Genomic DNA, 26,901 nt, shown 5'->3' with positions numbered 1-26,901 from the left:
GACTTAAATTTACTATCACAAGAACAGCATGGGAAAGATCTGCCCCCGTGATTCAATTATCTTCCACCTGGTCCCTCCCACAACACACAAGAATTATGGGAGCTACAAGGTGAGATTTGGGTGGGGACACAGACCCAAACCATATCAATAACTGTATGAAGCACAGACTTATATAATATATTGATTGTTTTTCCTTTCATTTACAGTAATATACTTTCAATGGCTAAAATGAATTCAGCATATCTTCACATCTAGTAATTTCTACAGAAGCAGAAACTAAGGGATCATACATCTGGGATATATAATACAAAGATACACATTATGCATAAACATTTATTAAAATCAGGAATGACTTGAATGAAAAAAATAAGGAACGAAAATAAAACATGAAATAGTCATTATAAGATCATCCCAAATCTAAAGGATCTCAAACACAGTAGAGCAAAATTTAATTGCTAGCAATTAAATGGCCTAAATGAAGCTAACATAGCTTGTCTAAATGCTAGTTTTTTATACTTTATCTGTTAAAAATGTATAACTACTGTTTCTTTAATCTTAATGTCACTGTCATGACGTTCTTAAAGAATGTTATTAAAAGTCACACAGGAAGACTTTTAAGTCATAATAAATGTATGTCATAGATCATATGGCAGATTATAGAATCTCTAAGGTATGATTTTGTTCAACAGCTAACAGTTTGCCAAATGGTACATTAGTAGGTTGAAAAGACAGTCCATAGAAATATCATAGAATTTCAGTAACTCCTAAAATTAGAAAATTCTAGTTAAATAATTTCAAAATAAAATGTTACCTTTATTGAAGAACTCAAGTAAATATAATTCACATGAATTAAAAGGTATATGCGGTAGGTTGAATGGTGCCCCCAATCCTGCCAAAAAAGAGAAGTCCATGTCCTAACTCCCAAAAGCTGTGACTATTACCTTATTTGGAAAAAGAGTCTTTGCAGATGTGATTAAGTTAAGCATCTTGAGATGAGAGACCTGTCCTGAATTATCTGAGTGTGCCATACATGCAATCAGATGTATCCATATAAGAGGCACACAAAGGAGAAAGCCACATGAAGAGAGAGGCAGAGACTAGAGTGATGTGGTTACAAGCCAAGGAAGCCAAGGAATGCCTGGAGGCCCCCAGAAGCTGGAAGAAGCAAGCAAAGGATTACCCCTGGAGCCTTAGGAGACAGTAAAGCCATGTCAACATCTTAGTTTCAGAGTTCTGGCCTCTAGAATGGAGAATAAATTTGTTGTTTTGCCACCAAGTTTTGGCAATTTATCATTGCAACCCTATGAAATTAATACAGTACAGTTTTAAATTGTGTTGTTTTTGATGTGTATATTTGAGAACAAAAATATACCTACTGATGTTCAACTTCACACATATTATGTTTCATATACTATTTACTAAGTATAACATACTGGTGTGGCAGAAAGAACAACTGGGATGGAAACAAAGAGAACAGATGTGTAATTATGGCTCTGTTTCTAGTAACAGTGTAACTGAGGATAAGCCCTATTACCTCTTTAGACTTGTTTCCTCATTTGCAAAATGAATGCAATGTTTGCAATCATCTTGGAGCATTTTTCAAACTAAATTTTTATGAACTTTTAAAGTGTTAAAAATAATAAGGCAAAGTATAAAAATTACAGTATCAAAAATCAAGCATATTTAAAAGATAACAGTAGATAGATTGGCCACTGAAATTTGCCAGAAGATTCATAGGATTGCATAAATTTATACAAGGTAATTATTAAATACTTATTCAGAGCTGGCAACTATGTAAAATTCTCTATATAAATTGCTAGTTTTTACAAACATGAAGTTTTAGTTATATGGCCAGAACTGTGCCGGGCTTCATGTTTTCTAATAGAAACACGGCCTGAATGGCTTACAGAAAACATACTACTGCCTATTATGCAGGCATTAAAATAGCTAATACGTATAGAACAGTTGAACAGTGCTAGGCATAGTAAAAGTTTAATAAATATTAACTTTATTATTATCTAGGATACATCATATATTCTCTTCTCTAAAGTATCTTCTATCCATAAAAGGACCTCACAATTACAACTTTTTAAGACAATGTTAAGAGGGTTTATGTAGTAACAAAATTTAAAAATGGTAACCATTTTTTTGCTCCTCCAAAACATACATTTCCAATCAATCCTGTTTCCTTTTACTGAAAGAACTTTTCATGATGACTACAACACTGAAGTATAATTTAGAAGCAGTCTCTAAAACTGGAAGTAATGTTCATCTAAATTTGCCTGCCAAGTTTAAAAATGTATTAGAAGTTAAACTGAAACATGTTGAAAATGACTCATTGTGGACCAGAATATACACTGTAGGAAATAAGAGCTCATTTACAAGTGGGAGAAATACACTCACACTTCATCTGTGGTAATTCTCCGTACTTTCCTTCCAGTAAACATCATATTTTAAAATAATCGTGGAAAATAATCTTACCCTTAACTTTAGTTTTTATGAGTTGATTTAGTTAGCTGGCATTCCAATTTTTCATCATCTTTTTTTGGATGTGGGTATATTTACCAAATGTAAATCTATGAAAATTTCCCCCTATGGCAATAGATCAGCAGCCTATAAAGAAAGCTGTATGAACACACACACATGCACGCACATGCGCACACACACAACTCACTCACTCTCTCTTACTTTCTCTGGTTTTCAGTTCACGAGCATAATGACCAACTATGACGCTAGATTTCTAAGAAACATCCTAAAAAATGTGCACACATATAATGTTTCCTTCATCCACATCATTTCCTTTTGATGCTATTGATGAATAATCAGAAGAACATGTACTTGAGTTCTTTTTCTAGTAACACTTACATATTTGTATTGATTCAGTCTACTCTCTCAATGTGTAACCCCAAATTACACATTTGGGAGGCAGCTGGCTAGACTTAGAAAAGACCATGGAACACCCCATCCTCCTCACTCTCAAACAAGGTCTGTAAGATGAATGAACCTGATTTTTAAGCTAATTTATGAGTCACATACTTAAATATATATCCGTAATTGTAACTTTAATGTAGCCTTAAGCAGGATTTAGTTAATAAGTGCTTATGAATTAACAACATGATTCCAACTTGTTTATATTTTCTGAGTTTAGTTTCCTTGCTTCATCAAATGTGTTTTGAAGCAGGAACCATAATAAGCAATTAACTGAATTATCTGTTCAGCATGCTTTTTATTCAGAACTTTATCTAGATAGTATACATACCCCTAAACCATGTTTTTAAAATGTGATCATCGCCTGTGGCAACAGTTGAGCTGCCTAGGCTGGGCATGGAACCCAGAATGGGAAAATAAGCCCTTTCCCTCTTGGAAATCTCACACGTAAAGATTTTTGAGTGTATCTTTGTTGTGTACATAGTGTCATTACAGAGGGATTCTCAAGGTTCTGAATTATTTTAAGACAATCCATAATAAATTATTGCAGAATAGTTTTAATTCTGTATTATTTTGCCTTTTTTCCATCTTTAAAAATTCTGAGTCCCTTTTTTTTTTTTTTTTTGAGACAGAGTCTCACTCTGTTGTCCAGGCTGAAGTGCACTGGCGAGATCTCGGCTCATTGCAAGCTCCACCTCCTGGGTTCACGCCATTCTCCTGCCTCAGCCTCCGGAGTAGCTGGGACTACAGGCACCCACCACCAAACCTGGCTAATTTTTTTTTTTTTTTCATTTTTAGTAGAGATAGGGTTTCACCGTGTTAGCCAGGATGGTCTCGATCTCCTGACCTCGTGATCCGCCCGCCTCGGCCTCCCAAAGTGCTGGGATTACAGGCGTGAGCCACTGCGCCCGGCCCTGAGTCACTTATTAATGTGGAAAAAATTTTATTTTTGATCCAAACTGTATTTCTTTTCCTATATATATGGTGTGTTTGTCACATTTACAATTGCTATTAGAAAAGATGTGTTTAGCCTTCTTCCATCTTAATTTATGGTCTCTGTTTTTTTACTTCTTTGGTGTTTGCTTTGCTATCTGTCCTTTGTTATATAGCCTGTGATTGATTTTTTTCCCCTCCTCTGGTAGTATGCAAAATACATAGTCTGTTCCATTTATAGTTTTAAGTTATATATTAAAACATAATATTTCTTCATAAAACTATTCTTTCATGAAATTTGAGAACATTATATATATGTACAAACACTATTTCTCTTACCATCAATTCCCTAATTTTAGTTTCAAGTTTCTGCTATTTTGCCTCTACTTCTATTATTTTTATGTTACAATTTCTTGTTAACAATTATGATTAAAATGTTTTGTAACCAAAATGACAAAGGTCATTAAGATTACATTTTACACTAACTGTTCACTTCCAGTTCTTCTTTACTCTGACATCTCAATCCAGGAATTCTTTGATTCTTTCCTTCTTTGGTGAAGTTATAATTTCCAGTAGGTTTTTCAGGAAGGCCATATAGGTAATACGTTTCATGGGACCTCACATGACTGATTCCTTCTCATCTTTCAGACTGCAAACCTCCCTGAATCATACTCGATTTTATATATTTCAAATAATTGCTACTCTCTAAAAATTATTTTGTTATTTGTATATTTTCTGATTTACATCACAGAAATACAAGTTCCATTAAGACAGAGAGCCTTTCATCTTGTCAAACCCTTAATCACAGTGCCTGAAAATGGTGCTTGGTGGTTAATAAATATTGCTAAATAAATAAAGTATTATTATGGAAGAAAACCTTGAGCTCAACCAAATTAATTAATTTATTTATTTGAGATGGGCATCCCACTATGTTGCCTAGGCTGGTCCTCAACTCCTGGACTTTAGCGATTCTCTTGCCTCAGCCTCCCAAGTACCTGGGTCTATAGGCACGCCACTGCATGCAGCTTAGAGTTATTTTTTTCCTTAGTAAATGACTTACTTATTCTGCCCAGATACTTCTAATTCTATTCCTTTAACATTCATGTTCTGTAACTTCACTTAGATTTACCACATTGCTGTTTCCCATCCTCTTCCCACTACCCAGAATGTGATGAGTTCTTCTAAATTGCAGATTCCTTATTTCAGAAAACGGTTTCTTCTATTGTATCTCTAAATGTTTTTTTTCCTGGTCCATTTTGTTGTCTTCCCTTGGCACACTGAAGGTGAATATATACTGTCTGTCCTCCCTGTCAATTACTTTTTCTCTAACTGTTTTCATCACTTTATTCTTTTTTCTGCTCTATAAACCTCCAGTCTCAAATTACCAACATGGTTTTCTAGAACTCCCCTGACCCTAAATACTATTTCTCTTCCATTCCTTTTTATTTCTGTACTATCATTTTCATATATAGTTTCTCTCATTAGTTTTTGCCATCTTATTCTATTGCCATATTTTTGGCTTCAAAGATTGCTGTTTTTTTTTCTGATCACTTGAGGTCAGCAGTTTGAGGCCAGCCTGGCCAACATGGCGAAACCCCATACCTACTAAAAATACAAAAATTAGCCGGGTGTGGTGGCACACTCCTGTAGTCCCAGTGACTCAGTAGGCTGAAGCATGAGAACTTCTTGAACCCTGGGAGGTGGAGGCTGCAGTGAGCCGAGATCATGCCACTGCACTCTGGCCTGGTAGGTTAAAATATAAAGATAAAAGTATACAGAAATATGAAAAAAAGCACTGAAAGGAAATTTAGGACAGCTGGTTTCTTTATCAAGCTTTAACCTAGCCCAATATGACATAAAAATCACTTACTCTGCTTATTTGATTTCCCATGCCTTCTTACTTTGGCCTTGTACTAGTACAAAATGAGGACAAAAATCCTACCATTACCAGAGAAGTTGGCATTGAAAACATAATTTCAAACAATATTAATTTAAAAATACTTGCAATGAAAATTATTGTAAAATACATAATATATGTACATAATATATATTCTTATATATAATAATTATTACATTTTTTGTAGAGATGAGGTTTCACTATGTTGCCCAGGCTGGTCTGAAACTCCTGGGCTCAAGTAATCCTCTCACCTTGGCCTCCCAAAGTGCCTGGATTACAAGTGTGAGTCCCTGTACCTTGCACAGAATATATTTTTTTAAATAAACCATAAATGAAAAAAGTTCACTATTAATTTTGAATTGCAACCTTACATTTTAGATCCCAATATAGTATTCTATGTAGTAGCCCACAAATGTAACAGTGTATTCAATTTATTCTGCTACAAACCCTGAATTTTAAAATTTCCACTTTTTGGAAGAAAGAATCTTAGGAGTGCATGCAGGGATTCAAAGCAACAGAACATGACGCAGTAACTGTTTATGTTCATGAAAACTGGGTATTTGTTACTTATCAAATTGTTGAGCTTGAACTGGGACATATATGGGTCTTTTATTTGCCTGAGAAAAGTCCTTTCCTTTGTAGAAAAGTAAAGTCTTTGAGTAAAAAGCCATTTTCACTCATTTGAAAAATGGCACACTGTTTCCATACATTTCTCTTTATAACACAGGTTGTTTAATCATAAAAATGTGGCATTTGATAAATAAAAACTTCTAACATAAATGAAAAAGATAAGAATAATTATACCTGACTAGAAAATTATGTATAGGCATGCCAGAGGCTTTACTTAAGCATGATTCAGGGAAATCACATTCCACATAAAGATTAAAACATAGGAAGTGACAAAGGAAGCCAGAATCACACATTTGAATATTAAAAATTTAACCTCTGAAGAATAAAATATTTTTCCTTAAGTTTCACTATATACAAAATATATACGATATTCCCAAAACATATGAGTTTAAACACATAGGCAACACAGGCACTCTATACTCAAAATAACTTCAGTAGATTCTCTCTACTGTCACACACACACACACACACACACCCCCTAAAAAAAACACGGGGAAAGTGAACTACAGAAATCTTTTAAATAATATCCTCAAAATTAGCTTGGGTTCACCATTTCTTTTGCATGGTAATTTAATGAGTGCGTCAACTCTTTTACAAGGTTGTCACATCAGGATGAAAGGGGGCTTTAAACTCATCAAGCTACCCACTTGATGCTTCAATCTTTACAAGCACATTTCTACTGAATTTGGCTTATGCCTGAATACTTCTACTGATAGAGAATGTATCAGATGCTAAGGCATTCTGAAAAGTCCTACTATGTTTACGCTTTCTTGTAGTGATTACCCCGTGGTCCCAATTCTACTACTTTAAGTCTTGCCAAGTAAGAAATCCAGCTCTTTCATATGTGAACGCTTAAAATACTTGTAGGTAGTTATAGCCTAGCACTAATAGGGCACTTTTGAATCTTTTTGCAGTTATGGCCATATTCCTCTGAAGACCTTTTAGTTTAAAGCTTGGGTGCCCAGGTATCAGCATAATTCTATAGGTAAGGTAATTACAGATCACATTCTACATATAACTTCTATTACTGTAGGATAATATCTCCATATTGAAACCATCCAGGTCATTTTCACATTTCACATCTAAGCCTATACACCTATAAACCATAGGTTTTCTGGACCTAACTGCATGATCTTACATTTATTCCTATTAAAATTCATTCAGTTAATTACTTCTGCCTGAAAAGATCTATTAGATCCTTACTTCATTATTCAATTAATTTGTTATTCTGTTTTATATCAAATTTGTTAAATGTGGTTTTAATTTTTCCTGAAATCACTGACAAAAATGCAGAAATACAGTACTGCAGGATATTATAGATGAGTACCATATACCCACTTCTTAATTAATAGTTCTCTAACAACATTTGGATAAAGCCCTTCAACAGTTACTAATCCATTTACCTGGCCTTGAATTGTTCCCATATTTTCCCCATATTGTTTAAAAGGATGTCATGGAAAGTCTTATCAAATCCCTTGTTCCCTATCTAACTCATTTCCATGCTTTACCCCTGCAATATATCTCTTAAAAATTGAAATGTAGTCTTCTTTGATTTATTTTTAGAGAACCCATCCTAACTCTTGGTGATACTTGCGTCTTTCAGTAGCAATCTTAAAAACCACTGCAAGCATGGCTGCTTACTGAGCATAATCTATGCTGTACACTTAAAATATATTATATCTGAGGCTCAAAGCAATCCTAAATGGTTAGAATCATCACGTCTATCTGACAATGAAAAAAACAAAGGTTTATCAAAGTATTTACATCTATTATAGTTAAAAAAAGTCAAGTAATTTGATTAAAGTTTATATAAGATTGTATCAAATTATTACATCAGAGTATAATTTATCAAAATATGTTATGTAACGTAATCTACTAATATGTTCCTTAATAGTTGCAAGAATCTACTACCTTCTTCCCTTTTATGAAAACAAGATGATATTTGCTGACTCCCTTTATTCACTCCCATTGTTCACCAGGAGTATTAAAAACATAATTTCTGAAGTTTCTCAGTAACTATGATTTGAAACTTGTATATAAGTATTCTTAATAATCACTCTTTGTTTAAATTTAATTAAAAACACACAAAAAAGAAAAAAACACATTGTAAGTTTCAATATGTATGAGGTACAAAAGAGGCTACATATTTATGAGGTACAAAATCTCTATCTGTCCACCAACCATGCAACACCTAATTTCCTTCTCCAGAAGCAATAAATGTTAATAGATTTTTCCTGGTCCTGATATAAAGAGCCACTTACTTCCTTTTGTACAACTACATTGTTGTATTCTGTAAGTGTATTCATGAATTACAATTCTTTTAACTACTGCCTAAATGTCAACTATGCTACAGTAAATAAGGTGGTATATATAGCATTTTGAACCTAGCAAGTATACCTGCAGGATAACGTACTAGAAATAAAATTCCTTGATCAAGAGCAATGTACGGCTGGGCGTAGTGGCTCACGCCTGTAATCCCAGCACTTTGGGAGGCTGAGGCGGGCAGATCACTTGAGGTCATGAATTCGAGACCAGAGTGGGCAACATGGCAAAACCCCATCTTTACTAAAAATACATAAATTAGCCGGGTGTGGTGGTATGTGCCTGTAATCCCAGCTACTAAGGGGGCTGAAGCATGAGAATCGCTTGAACCCGGGAGGCAGAGGCTGCAGTGAGCGGAGATTGTGCCACTGTACTCCAGACTGGGCAACAAAGTGAGACTCCATCTCACCTCATACATACATACACACACACACAAAAAGCAATGTACATTTGTACTTTTGATAGGTATTATTGAATTACTCTTCATATTAGTTGTACCAATTTAAAATCCCACTAACAACGTTAAGATTGCCTGTTTTTCCATACCCACGCAAACACAATGTATTATCAACCTTTTGGTTTTTAGTGGAAAACAGGCATAGTTTGTTTTTGTTTTTGTTTCTGTTTTTTTTTTTGAGACAGAGTTTCACTCTTGTTGCCCAGGCTGGAGTGCAACGGTGCAATCTTGGCTCACTGCAACCTCTGCCTCCCAGGTTCAAGCGATTCTCCTGCCTCCACCTCCCAAGTAGCTGGGATTACAGGCACGTGCCACTATGCCAGGCTAATATTTTGCATTTTTAGTAGAGACAGGGTTTTGCCATATTGGCCAGGCTGGTTTTGAACTCCTGACCTCAGGTGATCCAACGGCCTCAGCCTCCCAAAGTGTTGGGATTACAGGCATGAGCCACCATGCCCAGGTGAAAATAGGTATAATTTTAATATGAACTTAATGTTGATTTATTGATTTGGAGAAGGGAAAATCAGTCACATGACTGTGATAGACATTGCAAATATTTTTTCCAAGATTGCATTTGCATTTGTTTTTTGACTTTCCTTATGGCAGTAATGCCACATCAACATTTTTCATTTGTAGGGAATCAAGTTTATCAATTTATTACTTCTACAACTCCTAAGTTGCAAAGGCCTTTTGTAATTCAAGATTATAAAAACATTCTCCTATGGCTTCTTAGGTTTTTAATGGTTTCACATTTAAATCTCTGATAGATATGAAATTTATCTTGGTGTAAGTTATGAGGTAGGGATCTCAATTTTCTTTTCCCCTTAGCTGGCTAGCCTAGTGACCTGCCACAATTCATTGTTCTTATTTAGAAATGCACTTACTTAATTTTTCCATATAAGCCACAGAACTTATTTGTCTGGTTTCAAAAAAATATTTTTGGTATTCTATTTGGCTTACATTAAACGCGTAGTTTAACTTAAGGAAACTGACATTATCATGAAAAATAAAATTAGTTCTCTATGTACACTACCCCAAAATTGAACTTCAGATGAAGAAAAGGCATAACGTAAAAACTATAACTATAAAAATTTATATGGAAGAGTAAATGTACAAGAACGGATATAATAATTGTGAAAAAGAATTTTTAGTGTTGGTTTGTCAAGTTTCACAAAGTCATTTGAAAATTCTGACATGAATTGCACTGAATTTATATTAATTAAGAAAGAATTAAACTGATGGTACATCCAGAATTCTACTTTTAAAAATGTCATTTATCAACATTACAATTCGAACGAGGGATACTTTTCCCTTCATTTATTGATATTATATCTTAAAAAACAGATAAGTAACTTTAGCTATTTTAAGCATTTTGTTAAAGCCTAAGCTTATTTTGAGTTTTACATTCCCAGATATTATTCTCATTCATTCACTCATTTATTCATAAGTCTCTGGTTCTGTAATGTCCTTTACAGTCCTGAGCATTAGCTCTATTTGCTGCTCAAGGGTTATTTTTAGTGGTGTCTAGAAACACCTTTTTTTCCTTGTCTTGATTTTAAAACTATCACAAATATTTAAGGTTGGCTGAAAATTAGGCTCTGAATAAGCAAGGCTTTACTATGACTTCAAAGAATTATTAATAAATAAGCTTCCTCTTATCTGGCAGTTTGAAAATGAGGTCTTCCAGTTTATCTAAAATTTTAGTGAAAAATTCGTTGGAAAGATACCAACTTGTGAAGAACAAAATTCAGTTAGTAAAGTTTCACAACAAAACTAAATTGGACAAATTATTCTATGATAATAGTAGTTATCATAGGAAGGCACTGTTCTAAGTGCTTTACAAACATTAAATAATTGAATCCTCTATTGTTTAATAGATACTTTTAGGTATTAGAGTATCGCATGGTCTTCGGATGAATATCAGCTGCAAGTGTACGGACAAGTAGGATAAGAAGGATTTAGGTTAAGAGTGTAGGACATAACAGAGCTTACAATAAATATAAATTGGTCAATTTTATGATCAGATGTATTATTCTCTCCAACTTTACAAAACCACACAGTAGCTATCAAGTGATGAATATAAGTTCTGATTTACTAGGTAATATCTTATGTTTTCTTTTAAACCTTATTAGTTTGCCCATAAATCTTATTCTAGAGCCATCCCTAAAAATATACATCCCTAAAACTACACATTAAAAACTGACATCAACACAAAGTCAAATGAATCTTTAGGGGACATCATATAGTTTTGTAAGTGGAAGGGTTACATGTAGTAAAATATAAAACATAAATGCTTTATAGGACCTCTAATGAAAGGAGCTGATTTATATACTATGATCTTTTACACCATGATCTTTATTTTTTTTAGATAAACTAAAAAAAAATTTTTTTGAGACAGTTTCGCTCTGTCGACCAGGCTGGAGTGCTGTGGCATGATCTCTGCTCACTGCAATCTCTGCCTCCTGGGTTCAAGTGACTCTCGTGCCTCAGCCTCCTGAGTAGCTGGGATCACAGGCATGCATCACCACGCACTACTAATTTTTGCATTGTTAGTAGAGACGGGGTTTTACCATGTTGCCCAACCTGGTCTCAAATTCCTAGCCTCAAGTTATCCACCCTCCTCAGCCTTCCAAAAGTGCTGGGATTACAGGCATGAGTCACTGTGCCTAGCTCGATACCATGATGTTTAGAATAAGACATACTTCCACATTATAGGAATGACTTCTTCAATATAACATTTATTAAAATTCTTCCATAGGACAAGTTTATAAAGTTGATGTGAATTCAGAAGTATGACAATTTGAGCCATTCTAAAAGATTTTTACAATAGGCTAATTATATGAAGACTTGCCTCAAATTTTAGTTTTATGTATTGCTTATACCTCAAATTAATCTGGTCTTCATTTAACAATTAAAAGACCCATGGAACTTAATTTCAAAAGTTTATTAGTATGTGAACGGTATGCAGAAACTTTACCATTTTAGGAACTTTTTGGAAATAATTTCAACACGAAAAGTTAAAAAAATAAGGTAGCCACTGTTTACTCTCTATGCAGTCAAACAATTGAAAGTGTAGAATGTTTAATGAAGTAATGATATTTACTATAATGCCCATCAGTTATTTTCCTTTTAACAAGGCTATTAAAAATAAATGTCATTTTCTATTGGTAAATTAAAGATATATCATTCTCTCTGATACCCTCCTTCCAAAACACATACTTTAGAACATATAGATTTTGAAAAAAAAAACTTGGGAGTATACAATGGTACAATCACTTTGGTGTTACCACTGGCAGGTTTTTTAAAAGTAAAACATTTATCTACCTGATGATGAACAATGCCACTCCTAGGTATTTAGCCAAGATAAATAAAAACACACACTTTCAAAAAATTATATGGCAGCTTTATTCATGATAGTAACAAACTGGAAACCACCAAAATGACCATTGACAGGTGAATAAAATATATTCATACTCAGCAATAATAAGGAATGAACTACTGATACAACAACAAAGTGGAATGAAAGAACCTGGACACAGAGTATTTTTAGTCTAAGAGGAGCAAAACTAATCTATTGTGACAGAAATCAGAAAGTGGTGCCTCTTGAGTAGTAGCAGTTAAGAAGGATTGAAGGGCCATAAGGAAACTCTCTGGAGTAACTGAACCGTTCTATACCACATTTTCAATATCCACAATAATTGTATATTGTAAAAATAAAGCATACAAATTATACCTCAATTGAAATGAAAATTATTCTCTCCTTAAAATACATTTTCTAAATAAATATGTAACAGAAACAATAATGGAAGAGTTTTAACATTTCTATTTTTATGATGCTTACCTGTCTAAGAGCTGATCGTGTTTTTCTAAAGCATCTTTTTCAGCCATCACTGCTCGTTCCTTTTCAGCCACAGCATTATCCCTTGCTTCTCGGAGATTTCTAAATTTTAAACATGGATTTCAGTTATTTCAAATGCGTGATTTATCTATGTTATTTCTTAAAGATGGACTATCTGACAATCTTAAGGACCCATCTGAGAAGCTGGGGACCCAAAGTGTACACTATATAAACCTGCTTGGCTTGGTTGAGTGTCTAAGAGTAGGATACACCAGTGTAGGTGCAAATATGGTCTATCTCTATGTCACACCACCCTTCTCCGCATGGGTCAAAGGGTAGGCTAACCAGTTTGTTTATACAGTAGTTTATGTATTCCTTACGAGAATCCAATGAGATAGGTGTAATTACTCATATATTATCCACTAGAAAACTGAGGTTTTGGGAGGTTAATAAATGTCCCATAAAATATTTTAAGTGAAAGATATATTGTGGAGAATCAAAATATAAGTGCGGTTTGGGATATGAGCAAGAGAATCGTTGAAATGAAGAACCTTGAAGTCTCAGTTATACAGGAAGGAATGGGAAGGAAACACAGGTTGACAGAGAGGAGAAAGTAGAAGGGACAAAGAATTAGAGGTCCTGATAAGATATGACAGATTAAGTCAAAGTGTAACAGTTGTACAAGCAAGATGGAAGACTGGAGAATGGTGATGTGGCGGTAGAACAGCACTTTTCAGTGGCAGAATTTTGGTGGCTAACAAGATAAGGTATGAAAATTAGTATGATTAAATTAAGTAGAGCTGAGATGAAGGTCAATATTCATGTAGGGCTCAAGGAAGTATGAAGCTAGGGTATTGGAAAAATCATCTACTTAACAGTTGTGAGGACAGTAGGAAGGAACTGAAATTGATAGAATACATTTAGTGTCAGTTAAGGGGAGCTGGAAGATAACAATGACTAATTGGGAGATTACACAGCTAGCCATGAGCTTCCAAAGATCAAAACTTTTGCCTTTTAATCAAGATGAAACTTTGAATAAAAAAAAATACCAACAGTAAGTTTCTTTCAGATAGTCACCTATTTTTTTTTTTAAATCTCCTTCTCTAGCAGTTACAACATAAATAAAAAGAATGTAATATAAATGATTTTGCTCACTTAATCCCTACAAAGCTCTTTATGTTATAACCTACTCTTTAGCTGAGTAAACTGAAGTTTAGAGAGCTCATGTACCTAGCCTCAAGTCACACAGCCTAAGAGGACCATAATTTGAATCCAGTTATTTCTTACTCCCAAGCCAGGGCTTTTTACATCATGCCACACTATCTCTCATGAAAAACTGGATTGGAAATTATTATTTTTTATTATTCATATAGAATGTGAGTAGGGAGTCATGAAAGCCATAAAGTTTGAATAAACCTGTCTACTGAATATTGGATAGAAATGCTTAGCAGTCATACTTGCTGTACCAGTACTCAATCTAGTCCTTTGCATGGTGGTGCTGTCACAGGATCCTTGGAGCGTCACTTTGTCAGCTGGAAACCTTTGTGGCCAGTGGTGCCTTTGCCCGAGTTATGCTCAGGCCCACTGGGCTTGTTCCACCCACTCGGCCTCACAGACTGTATTCGGCTCAAGCTATACTGGCCAGGATCCCATACCTGCCGAGGGCAAGCCAAGTGCAGAACAGCAAGGGGTGACTGAGCAAGTGAGCGAGTGCGGGGTTCAACCACTGCGCACAGCGGGGCACACCAGCTGCAGTGGGGTAGGCAGCTCCAGGCTTCCTGTGAGGCTGCGACTGGACAGGCATACTGAAAGCAGCTTCCACTGCTGGCACCGGGGAATGCGGTGGTGTCCGGAAGCTTGGAGATGCCAGGAACTGCAGAGCCCCAAACAGGTGTCAGAGCCCTTGCTCAGGGAGCTCCTAGGTCTGGGCTCCCCAAAGGGCTGCAGCAATTCTCTCCTTGTTGCAATGTGGCGAGTGAGGGGCGTGTTTCAGCCCTTTTTGTGTTACAGCTCTTTCAGTCCCACCATTAAGCAGGTCCCAAGTTCTTGTCCTGTGTCCAGGAAGAATGAGGTACACAGACAACTGGAGCATGAATAAGGCAGAGGTGCTTTCCTGAGCGGCAGTAAAACTCTCAGGAGATCTGAAGTGGGTAGCTCCTAACTGCAGGCAGGCCTTCCCAACGTCTGCTCAGCTCTTGGCTGAGAGGAGACCCACAGTGGGTAGCTTCTCTCTGCAGGCAGGTTGTCTCTACATCTGCTCAGCTCTCAGCTGAGAGGAGACCCACAGTTGGTAGCTTCTCTCTGCAGGCAGGTTGTCTCTACATCTGCTCAGCTCTCAGCTGAGAGGAGACCCACAGTTGGTAGCTCCTCTCTGCAGGCAGATCGTCCAGACGTCTGCCAGAGTCTGGGGTTTTTGTGGGCTTCAGTGGGGAGGAAGTATATGCTGATTGGTCCATAGGTGGCAATGGGTGGGCCGGGGGAAAAAAGTACTATAAGTTCTCACTCCGTTCTGTGAAACTGGTGGCGCAGCTCCCATGCTCCAGGCCATCCCTGGCTTGAGGTGGGGCTTCACCGTGGACCCACCCCTTTCCGCCCAGGAGCCTGCCTGCCAGTCCTGCCGTCGTCAACCAGCTGTAACCTGGTGCCCAGGCTGGAGTGCCAAAGAGCACCTGCAGGCCTGCACCAAGCCGCCCTCATCCCCTACTTTGGCCAGCCTCCCTCTCGTGCTTGTCAGTGTCCAAAGTCCAGAGGAGGCCGAGGTGGCAGGGGGCTGGGGTGTCAGTAATGCCCCAAGAACGGGTACACCTGCAACAGTGCCCAGGCTTGGCCTCAACTTTGCTCTGAAATCAGAGTGGGTGCTGGGAGTAGGGAGAGGTCAGGCAGCAAGAACAGGCATTTCTGAGCCTGTGGGGGAAGGGGGCTCCCTAGGCCGAAGATAGTGAGGGAATGCCTGGGTCCGCAGCTGCGACTGGGCCACTGCAGCTGCGCCTGGGAGGGCTCCCGCCCCTCCAACTCGGAAGGAGTCTGGGTTTCTGCCTGTTTCCAGCTCCTGCTGGCTCAGTGGAGCATGCAGCCCTGGACGCGCCTCCCCCACTGCAGCTGGCATCTTTACAGCAGCTGCTCCAGATGGGCCGCTGCTGCCATCAATATTAACAACAAATTTAAAATTTTAAAAATGTCAACCATTAGAGATTTGTCAGTAAAACAGTTTATAAGCCAGAAATAAAAGTTTCTTCAGAAATGCTGGAGTATAGGTAACTCTTATTGAAAAGAAAATAAACTACTTTTGTGGGTTACTAAGTGGAAGTGCATTCTAAAGTAGCTATCAAAAAATGGCATATTGTTATTTTCAGATGTCATCCTGATTGCAACAACCTTCAAAAATATTCTATTCTCAAACAAACTGAAACATAAATTAATGTTATAGATAGAATAAAATTCTCAAACTATATTAAACATTTATATATTTTTCATTTCGAAATCATGTAAATATTTTAGTCAGTAAATTATCACAAATTGGTTTCAATGTTCATTTCTCAAATACAGCCTCATTATTCTATATGTTATTTTGGAAGCACAGTTACAAGTAGATCACATTTACAGGACTAATGAATCATGAATGCTCAATTGGTAGATGGAGAAGCTTCAGTCCCTAATAACATTTCCTTTCTTGCAACAATGGACATAAGAAATGAAAAGACACAGGGAATGAAATAAAACCTAGAACAAGCTAACACCAGGGCTTGTGAAAGGAGGTATGATTAGAGGGTACTATGTTAAGTACTATGTTAAGGCATAAACAAAATTCTACGGCCACAAAGAGAAGGAGTTTATTATTCTTTACTGGAGTAAGAGAGGTAGGTGAATAAAGTGAAACATTTTTTAAAAGTGACATGTAAGTTAGGCCTTGAAGGACAAATAGGTAAAGCAATTCAGAAAGAGAAAACAGAAATGAACTGGGGAATGGACCAGAAAAAGCTAAGGCTTCTACCAAGAGGTCCTCTCACAGGTGTTTGTGGGTAACATTTCTGTGTAAACCCAATCTCCTTATCAAGTACCACACCTTCCATATCCAGTCCACAACCCGCATTCTTTAGCAAAAAGCAGCGTAATTCCTTATAAGAAACAGATACTTTATTTAATATTACCAATTTACAGGTTTCATATGAAGCCTGAGAGAGAAAAACTGAATGTATTCTTCCACTGACAATAATAGCAATAGCATACTGTTTACCATGTGCCAGAAGCCGTTCTAAGCACTTTACATATCATAACTCATTTAATTGTCACAACAATCCCACAAAGCAGTTGTATCGTTACCTTCATTTTACAAATGATAAGACTAAAACACAAAGAGGCTAAGTATTAGCTTAAAGTCACACAGGAAGTATGCTACAGAGCCCAAATGTGCACCCAAACAATTTGGCTCCAGAGTCTGTGCTGTGAATCATACTATGCTGCCTCTTAAAATTTCCTTTGCTTCACAGATGTTTTCTCCTTGAGAAATTCTGACATTATGAGATTTATATTACATGACCACCTCAATGCACCAACAGATGTGAAATCAAAATAAGCCTTGAAAGAATTGTGAATATATTATACATTAGCTTTTATGGCGCACAGTATATATAACATGCTCTTTCAAAAATAAACTGATAAAACGCTAGATGTATTCCTTCCACAGATAAGACAATAACTTTCATATAACTAATAAGTAATCCATTTCTAAATGTTAAATGCATTAGAAAATATAACAGAAATACAATTACAGAACAAATTACAGGAATTCAAATGTTCTTCAAAAGAGAAACTTGAAAAATTGGTAGAAACTATCTGTAGCATGTACAAGCTAATGAAGCTCAAGTTTTAGAAGTCCAAACCAAGCGTATAATCAAATGTAATTATAACAAAGAAAGATAAGTGTTTTAAAATACAAAAATCTGAATATATCATCCTTAAAATACTTGTATAAAGTTAACATTAGATTCCAACACTGTGTTTTTCATGATTCTTTCATGTTGTTTCCTAGCAACTCTATGTATCTCCCATATACACATACGTATTTCTCCCATCCACCCTATGTTGTGGGATGGAGACATATTGAGAGGAAAGATTAAAGAAAATAAATCTTAAATAAATACTGTGTGAAATGCAAAGGGAAAGTGAGTATCCTACTTTTATAACTAGGGTGTTCAAATAATGTATTTTTCAACCTGGGGCACTTTTTAGAATAAAAGAGAGTGCTATTAAAAATTATGCCAAAGAAACACGCACAAACCACTACTTTCTTAGACAAACCAAGAGATATGGTTACTTAAATTATAACATTCAAATAAGAAACTTAAAAAGTTTTTTTTTTTTTTTTTTGAGACGGAGTCTCACTTTGTCGCCCAGGCTGGAGTGCAGTGGCGCGATCTCAGCTCACTGCAAGCTCCGCTTCCTGAGTTCATGCCATTCTCCTGCCTCAGCCTCCTCAGTAGCTGGGACTACAGGCACCCGCCACCATGCCTGGCTAATTTTTTGTATTTTTAGTAGAGAGAGGGTGTCACCGTGGTCTCGATCTCCTGACCTCGTGATCCACCCACCTCGGCCTCCCAAAGTGCTGGGATTCCAGGCGCGAGCCACCGCACCCGGCCAAGAGTTAAGTTCTTAATCATTTACTTAAATAAAAGGGTTTTAATATTATAACAAAATAGACATAGTTCATATGCAATATAGTGCCATTTGTGCAGCAGATAATTTAATACACAGAAGTTTATTCAACAGTAGCTCACATCTGAAACCTGAAACTTCATTATAAAACATTCGTAACAACAGACTAACGTACAGGGTAGAATGTATTTGCCTACTACTAGATGATAAATTTCACAGTACCAATAGGCTAAATCTATATTTATATCTGAAAAGTGGTAAGAAAAATGTCAGAAGAATGAGAAAAACTTTAGGACCCTTCGAAATTCGAACAGTATCAAATCAGAGTTTGGCAATGCAAGGAATACATCTCAGCCTGAATAAACATCCTGAATGCCTCAGAACTTAAAATTTACCAAGCATAAATAGTGAAAAAACAAACAAACAAAAAAAAAACCATGGCTGTCAGAAGAGCTCAGCAGGCGCAACTAAGCAATCCAAACTTCCGTCTTCATGTAAAAATATTTTTGGCTAATAGAAGTAAATATATTTTTCTAGTTAGAACAACAAAGGATTAAAATAGGCTGTTTTATATGACAGGCTTATTTATAGGAAAAGTGTTTGAATTTATCATCTCTACCTCCAGCGTCTTCCTGGATACAACATAAAACTGCTCATTTCCATATCTGATGCCTTTGTTTTTAAGATGGCATAAAATAGAAGGGTTGCATGTAGATTATCTTGTTTCTATTCAATGACTGTAGTTTTACCTTTATCATAGATGACTGAAAACTTAATGAGTAGGACATAAAAATGAAATAAGCAAAGTGGAAATCTTATTTAATAAATTTATTGGGAGAAGCTATACATTTTAAGAGTAGAAACCTTTTGAGATCATTGTTGACTGAAAATGCTACACTTTTCTATCCTTTTATTATAGTTGGTGCCCTGGTTTAAAAGTTTGTGTCCTCCAAAACTCATGTTGAAATTTAACTGCCATTCTAACAGTATTAAGAAGTGGGACCTGATAATGGTGATTAGGCCATGAGAACGGGAATGGTGCCATTATAAGAGTGAGTTTGGCTCCCCCTTGCTCTGTCTCCCACCTTCTTGCCTTATGCCATATGATAATGTAGTGAGAAGGCTCTTGCCAGATGCCAGTACGTAGATATTGGACGTCCCAGCCTCCAGACCTGTGAGCCAATAAACTTCTGTTCATTATAAATTATCCAGTCTCAGGTATCCTGTTATAGCAGCATAAAATGGACTGAAGACAACTGGTGCTCAAGCAGATTTTTGTTTGTTTGTTTCTAGATATGAAAACTTAAGCACAAAGTAGATAAACATTGAACCCAAATTATGGTTGAAAAATTATAAAAAATTTAAGTACCAAAATGGAAAATATTTGCTTAAATCCATTAATGTGTTAAGATTTACAAAGTAGCTGACAGGATAAAAGGTAACATATCAAAATGAAACAGAATGAATCTGGTAGATGGTTAACTGAGTAACTACTATATATCTTGTCACTACACTCAGTCCTGATCAAATCCATTATAAACCTTTGGGTAGGTTTTCATCTAAATCAACAGCCACCTAATTTCTAAAAAGTAGTACCAATTCATTCTTTCATTCAATAAATATTACATATACTGAGCGTTTACTGCGTACCAGGCACTGGTACCTGGGAGTCCAGGACTGAACGATACATGAAAACTCCTACTCTCATGGAGATCACATTCTAGTAGGAAAAAAACCCCAAAGTAAATAAATATGTAGTATGCTGGCAGATTAAAAACAAAGCAAAGACAACGTAGAACGAAGTCAGAAAAGACCACAAGAACAGGTGTATCATCAGGAGTAGATGGTTACGCAGTGGAAACTGTGAATACAAAGGACCTGAGGTAGGAGCACGCCTACAGGTAAAAGAACAGGAGGCCAGCATGACTATGCGAGTGACCAGAAGAAAATCCTAAATGAGGATAGGGTAACTTAATACTGATCAGGTAGGATCACAGGTCACTGTAATCATTTACAGTTTTACTAAGTTTAATGATGGGGAGCCTTTTTATTTGAGTAGAGGAGTGATCCACCTTGACTTATCATTTAACAAGAACTGTGCTAAGAGACTGAAGAGGGCAAGGAAGAAAGCTGGGGACCACTTAAGAGGCTACTGCAGTAATTTTTAGGTAAGAGATAATGGTGACTTGAAGCAAGTTAATATACATGAGATAGAGATCATAAATCCAAAAGGATTTGCTAATGAATAGAATATGGAATGTGAAAAAAGATGGCTTCAGGTTTTTGGTCTGGGCAAGTGGAAGAATAGAGTTGTCTTTAATTGAACTGGGTAAGACCGAAGGTGGAGCAGAATTGGGAGGTAGAATGCAACAGAAATTTGCTTCTGAACACATTAGGATGAATATTATTAATAGATAACCAAGTGGAAATGCCATGGAGGCAGCAGCAAAAGTTGTCAAGAAGATGAGGAGGAACCAACAAAGAGAATGAGTAGGTGCAGCTAATGAGGAAGAGAAAAATTTAATAGTGTGTGACACTATGGAAGCTAAAGAATGTGTTCCCAGAAGTAGGGAGTGATCAACTATGTTACATACTGCTAGTAAGGTCAAGTATGGTAAGAACTGAGAATATGACTACTGGATTTGGGCAACATGAAGGTCTTAGGGGCTTTGGTAAAAACATCTTTGTTGGAGTAGTATGGGGGTGCCAAAGGCTTGATAGTGGATATGAACACACACTTCTCAAAAGAAGACATTTATGTGGCCAAGAAACATGAAAAAAAGCTCATCATCACTGATCATTAGAGAAATGCAAATCAAAACCACAATGACACCATCTCATGCCAGTCAAAATGGCAATTATTAAAAAGTCAAGAAAGAACAGATGCTGGTGGGAGTGTAAATTACTTCAACCGTTGTGGAAGACAGTGTAGCGATTCCTAAAGGATCTACAAGAAGAAATAACATTTGACCCAGCAATCCCATTACTAGGTATATACCAAAAGGACTATAAATCACTCTACTATAAAAGGAATATAAATCACTCTACTATAAAAAGATACATGGACACATGTATTTATTGCAGCACTATTTATAGTAGCAAAGGCATGGAACCAACCCAAATGCCCATCAATGACGGACTGGATAAAGAAAATGTGGTACATATACACCATGGAATACTACACAGCCTTAAAAAGGAATGAGATCATGTCCTTTGCAGGGACATGGATATGAAGCTAGAAACCATCATCCTCAGCAAACTAACACAGGAACAGAAAACCAAACACCACATATTCTCACTCATAAGTGGGAGCTGAACAATGAGAACACACGGAAACAGGGAGGGGAACAACACACACTGGGGCCAATTGGGGGGTGGGGGGCAAGGGGAGGGAGGGCATTAGGACAAACAGCTAATGCATGTGGGGCTTAAAACCTAGATGACACGTTGATAGGTGCAGCAAATCACCATGGCACATGTATACCTATGCAACAAACCTACATGTTCTGCATTTGTATCACAGAACTTAAAATAAAATAAACTAAAATAAAAAAGAAAAGAAAAATAAAGTCCTCTTTGCTAACTTCAAAAATTATAAATGCTTGTCTGGGAATGGTGGCTCACACCTGTAATCTTAGCACTTTGGGAGACTGAGGTCGGTGGGGAGGATCACTTGAGCTCAGGAGTTCAAGACCCAGCCTGGGCAAAACAGTAAGACTTCATCCGTGTGTGTGTGTGTATGTGTGTATAAATAAAATTATAAATGCTTTTATAAAGCTCTAATGATCCATACTCAGCCCTCAAGCATGGAATGTTGTTTGCAAATTCTCTTAAAAGACAGAGTTTCTCCATCATTCTCAACAAACTAACACAGGAACAGAAAACCGAAACACTGCATGTTCTCACTCGTAAGTGGGAGTTGAACAATGAGAACACATGGAAACAGGGAGGGAAACATCATACACTGGGGCCGGTCGGGGTGAAGGGCTAGGGGAGGGAGAGCATTAGGAGAAATACCTAATGTAGGTGACGGGTTGATGGGTGCAGCAAACCACAATGGCATGTGTATACCTATGTAACAAACCTGCATGTTCTGCACATGTATCCCGGAACCTAAAATATAATAATAAAAAAAGACAGAATTTCTATTTTAAGTAAATTACCTTCAAAATTGTAGTTTTGATAGGAAATCTTTGATCAGTTTACACAGCACTGACCAGTTAAATGGGAGTGTGCACTGCACTGCAGAGTCAGATGTATCTAGTTTTTACCAACAAATGTTTATAATAATCACAGGCAGGTCACAGTTGATGTCTCAATTTCCTTACTTGTAAAATAGGGTTATTAATACCTAAACTTCATAAAATGTGTTTCTTTTTCTACAATGTATGTGAAGTGTTGAGTACAATGCTTGATGCATAATAGGTACTCAATAAATAGTACCTATGGTTACTATGCTACCTAAATATGAAAATGTAAATTAAAACATGATGTTCATTTAAAGATTGATAATTACAGCAATGTTTCCTCAAAGTTTTTATTGTATAAAATGAAAGTGATACTATTTTTAATGGCATCCTAGGGAAAACAGAGAAGACTGTTGGAGGGGCTTTAGCAGCTTAGGGTTCCTTCTACTGATCTGAGGGCTAAGGGGAGTGAAATCTGGGGCACAGCAGAGAAACATCTCCAGTAAAAAGCTGTGTGATCTCAGATAAGCATTTTTGAGCTTGGTCAGGGCTGCCACATCTGTAAAGGATCGGAAATTAGCCCAGGCACGGTGGCTCATGCCTGTAATCCCAGCACTTTGGGAGGCCGAGGTGGGTAGATCACCTGAGGTCAGGAGTTCCAGACCAGCCTGACCAACATGGCGAAACCCCGTCTCTACTAAAAGTACAAAAATCAGCTGGGCATAGTGGTGCATGCCTATAATCCCAGCTACCTGGGAGGCTGAGGCAGGAGAATCACTTGAACCCGGGAGGCAGAGGTTGCAGTGAGCCAAGACTGTGCCACTGCACTCCAGCCTGGACGACAAGAGCGAAACTCTGTCTCAAAAAATGTGTATTCTGGAGCTAATGGCCATGCCTTATCACCAATCACTCTGAGACTACCGAGGTAGAAAAGTTGGGGTTGTTCCTGAGGTTCACTTCCTGTCAATCACCAGATCTTGCCAATTCTCCTACCTATTCTTTAAATTCATCCATCGTTTTCTCTTTCTACTTCTCATTTTCATCACCTAAGCTGTGCAATAGCCTCCTACGTGATCTCCCTGCTTCTAGGCTTTCTTCAACTATATAATCCACCCCGCATTGCAACCGTAGTTATAAAAAATGAGTAAGTCATGTTTCTTTCCTACTATAAAACCTCTGGAAATTCCCCACTGACAACAGAACCTTTAAAATCTGGCCCAATTTTACTTTACCAGCCTCTCCTACCACACAACAAACTACACCACAAAGGTAAATCTAAATTCCTATGCAACCTGAACTTACCTTGCTTCATATCTGGAACACCCTACAGAGCTTGAAAATTTTAAGTATTATTAATGAAGCAGTGAATACATGTTGTAAACATCTAAGGAGTAAAGAATATAGTTAACAATAAAAGATAACTGATAACAAAAATTGATTTAAAATATTCGAGAAGATGCTGAGAGAGTTATCTGCAGAGCCATATACTTCAAGAATTATCTAACTGAAAAGACAAAGTAATTATTATTAAATTTTTCCATAGAAGAACTTAAAACATTATATAGATATCTGGTAAGATATGAACAAAAGAAGTTTGTCTGTTTGCTTAAGCACTAATGAGGACATACACTTTTAAAATGATGAATGGAACCTCTGTACACTAGTTAAATTCACCATTGTAATACATTACATATACTCAACTAACCTTTGTAAATAGATTCAAGATTCAAAGTTGTTTAATATCACTCTAAGATTCTACACAAATTTCAAGTTTGTATCATTAAAGTTTCTTCTTGAGTACTTTTGGAAGATAAATTGTGGTCAAGATGGTTTTTATTGATTCGGCAGGAAAATAAAATCACTAAAGCAATACTAATTGTTGCACTTAAAAGCATCTTTTCAATCTCTTTTTCTTAACTGCCTACCCCCTTTGAAACAATTGTAAAGCTATTTCAATTTCCAGATTCTGTACTGCATCAAGAGCATCATGAATGCCTCTATTATCTTTTGTAGAGCACCACTCAGAATAGCTCTTTCTGTGTTTACAGTAACAAGACCACCTTAAATAAAGGCAGTTTTACTTTATGGAAAAACTTAATCAGCTGAATTTATCTCCCTTTACCTTATTATCTCATAACCTAATTAGGAAACATAAGCTAGCCATCTTATGCAGAAATTTAGACCGAAAAGAACAGCATGTAGACCCTCTACGTCTGTATTACGTCATTTAAGAAAACTGGTTAAATGCTATGGAGATAAACACTTAAGAATATATATTTTGTATTAGTATCTTCTAATGATAAATAATCCCATAATATTATCAGATGACTTTTATATAATGGTGATTTTCCTTAAACTGTCAACATAACGGATTAAAACATTTTCTTCAAGTATTCTACATAGGCATAAGGTACCAAAATAACTCATTTACGTCTATAATTTATAATGTACTTTTTGCATATATTATCTCATTTAGACCTCACGGGCTACCCTAAGAAGTATTATTAGTTAGTTATTATTATTTTTTGAGACAGGATCTCACTCCATTTGCCCAGGCTGGAGTGCAAATGGCATGATCTTGGCTCAGTGCAGCCTTGACCTCCCAGGCTCAGGTGATCCTCCCACCTCAGCCTCCTTAATAGGACTACAGGCCTGTGCCACCATGCCTGGCTAATTTTTTTGTATTTTCACTAGAGATGGGGTTCCGCCATGTTGCCCAGGCTGGTCTCGAACTCCTAGACTCAAGCAATCCATCTGCCTCAGTCTCCCAAAGTGTTGGTATTACAGGTGTTAGCCACCACACCTAGCCTACTAGCTCATTTTATAAAAGAAGAAATTAAACTTCAGGGATATTAAGTGACTTATCTGCTGAGCTAGTAAGTGGTAGAACCAGGATCAAGTTCAGTCTTTTGATCCAAATCTCTTTCATAATATACTCCCACTCACAGAATGTCTTATTTCCAAATGCATAAGAGGGTCCATAATATTTCTGTCACATAATACCTACTAAGCAAGAAGTTATTTATATAATACACCTCAGCACTGTAGTACCTTTCACTCATTTCCCACAGCTCCAAAGTGGAATTTTAAGTAATTAGAAAATACAGAAAAGACAAAAAAGCTGAATTCACAAACTGGACCAAAGCATACGTGCATATTATAATTTCAACTACAGTATGTTTGATGTATCGAAATATCCAAGTTCTCTCTTCGTTTATAATTGCCCTTTTCTTAAGTCTTTATATCTTCTACTCTCTTTCTTTTCTCTCAATGCTTTAACTTCAAGAACTAGTGGAATGACTGCAGGTCAGATACCAAGATTGGACAGAGTAAGTTCCATGTGCCTTTTCCATATTAAAGAAGAGAAAAGAAAAAGTATCCTTTTAATATCCTCCAATGTATAGACAACAAATTAAAGGCAAAATATATTTCACTAATCATCATTTCAGTTTCTTTAGAAAATGTTTGGGGCCGGGCATGGTGGCTCATGCCTGTAATCCCAGCACTTTGGGAGGCCGAGGCAGGCAGACTACCTGAGGTCAGGAGTTTGAGACCAGCCTGGCCAACAGATGGTGAAACCCCATCTGTACTAAAAATATGAAAATTAGCCGGGCGTGGTGGCGCACACCTGTAATCCCAGCTACTCCAAAGACTGAGACAGGAGAATCGCTTGGACCTGGGAGGTGGAGGTTACAGTGAGCTGAGATCACACCACTGCACTCCAGTCTGGGTGACTGAGCAAGACTCCGTCAAAAAAAAAAAAAAAAGTTTATTGGGGGAGAGATAAGGAGACCAAATATAAATATGCAAGTGTAAGTACTTCATCCATTTCAACTCATTGTAACAGCACACTTTGATAAAATACCAGTAATTAACACAATTATACAACTCAGGCCAAAACAAAAGATTAATTTACCTAAACACACACACACAACCCTAAATGTGTAAACGTATTATGAATTTCATGTTTTATAACAGGAAATATTAAAATTCTTTCTTTAGCCATTTTAAGTTCTAAGATTTCAAAAGAAGTAATTTACAATTTATTTTTTACTGT

At 36.7% G+C, this 26,901-nt stretch overlaps 1 protein-coding gene across 9 annotated transcripts in view; it reads right to left on the bottom strand.

Moving 5' to 3' along the window:
• The window catches only part of PIBF1 (progesterone immunomodulatory binding factor 1), a 233,908-nt gene that overhangs the window by 148,189 nt on the left and 58,818 nt on the right, over positions 1–26,901 (bottom strand). For 6 of the 9 annotated variants that reach the window (XM_024230714.3, XM_024230716.3, XM_054529103.2 and 3 more), the window contains one exon: positions 13,009–13,107. The exons of 2 other annotated variants lie outside the window; for them this stretch is intronic. In XM_024230714.3, coding sequence (XP_024086482.2) covers positions 13,009–13,107 — 99 coding nt within the window. Of the gene's footprint in view, positions 1–13,008; positions 13,108–19,742; positions 19,830–26,901 lie in introns of all 9 variants that reach the window. One more of the 9 variants, XM_024230719.3, reaches the window with a different exon arrangement.

Source organism: Pongo abelii, chromosome 14 (assembly GCF_028885655.2).
Source record: "Pongo abelii isolate AG06213 chromosome 14, NHGRI_mPonAbe1-v2.0_pri, whole genome shotgun sequence".
Classification (NCBI taxonomy): Eukaryota; Metazoa; Chordata; class Mammalia; order Primates; family Hominidae; genus Pongo; species Pongo abelii.
This window is presented reverse-complemented; position numbering and strand designations above follow the sequence as displayed.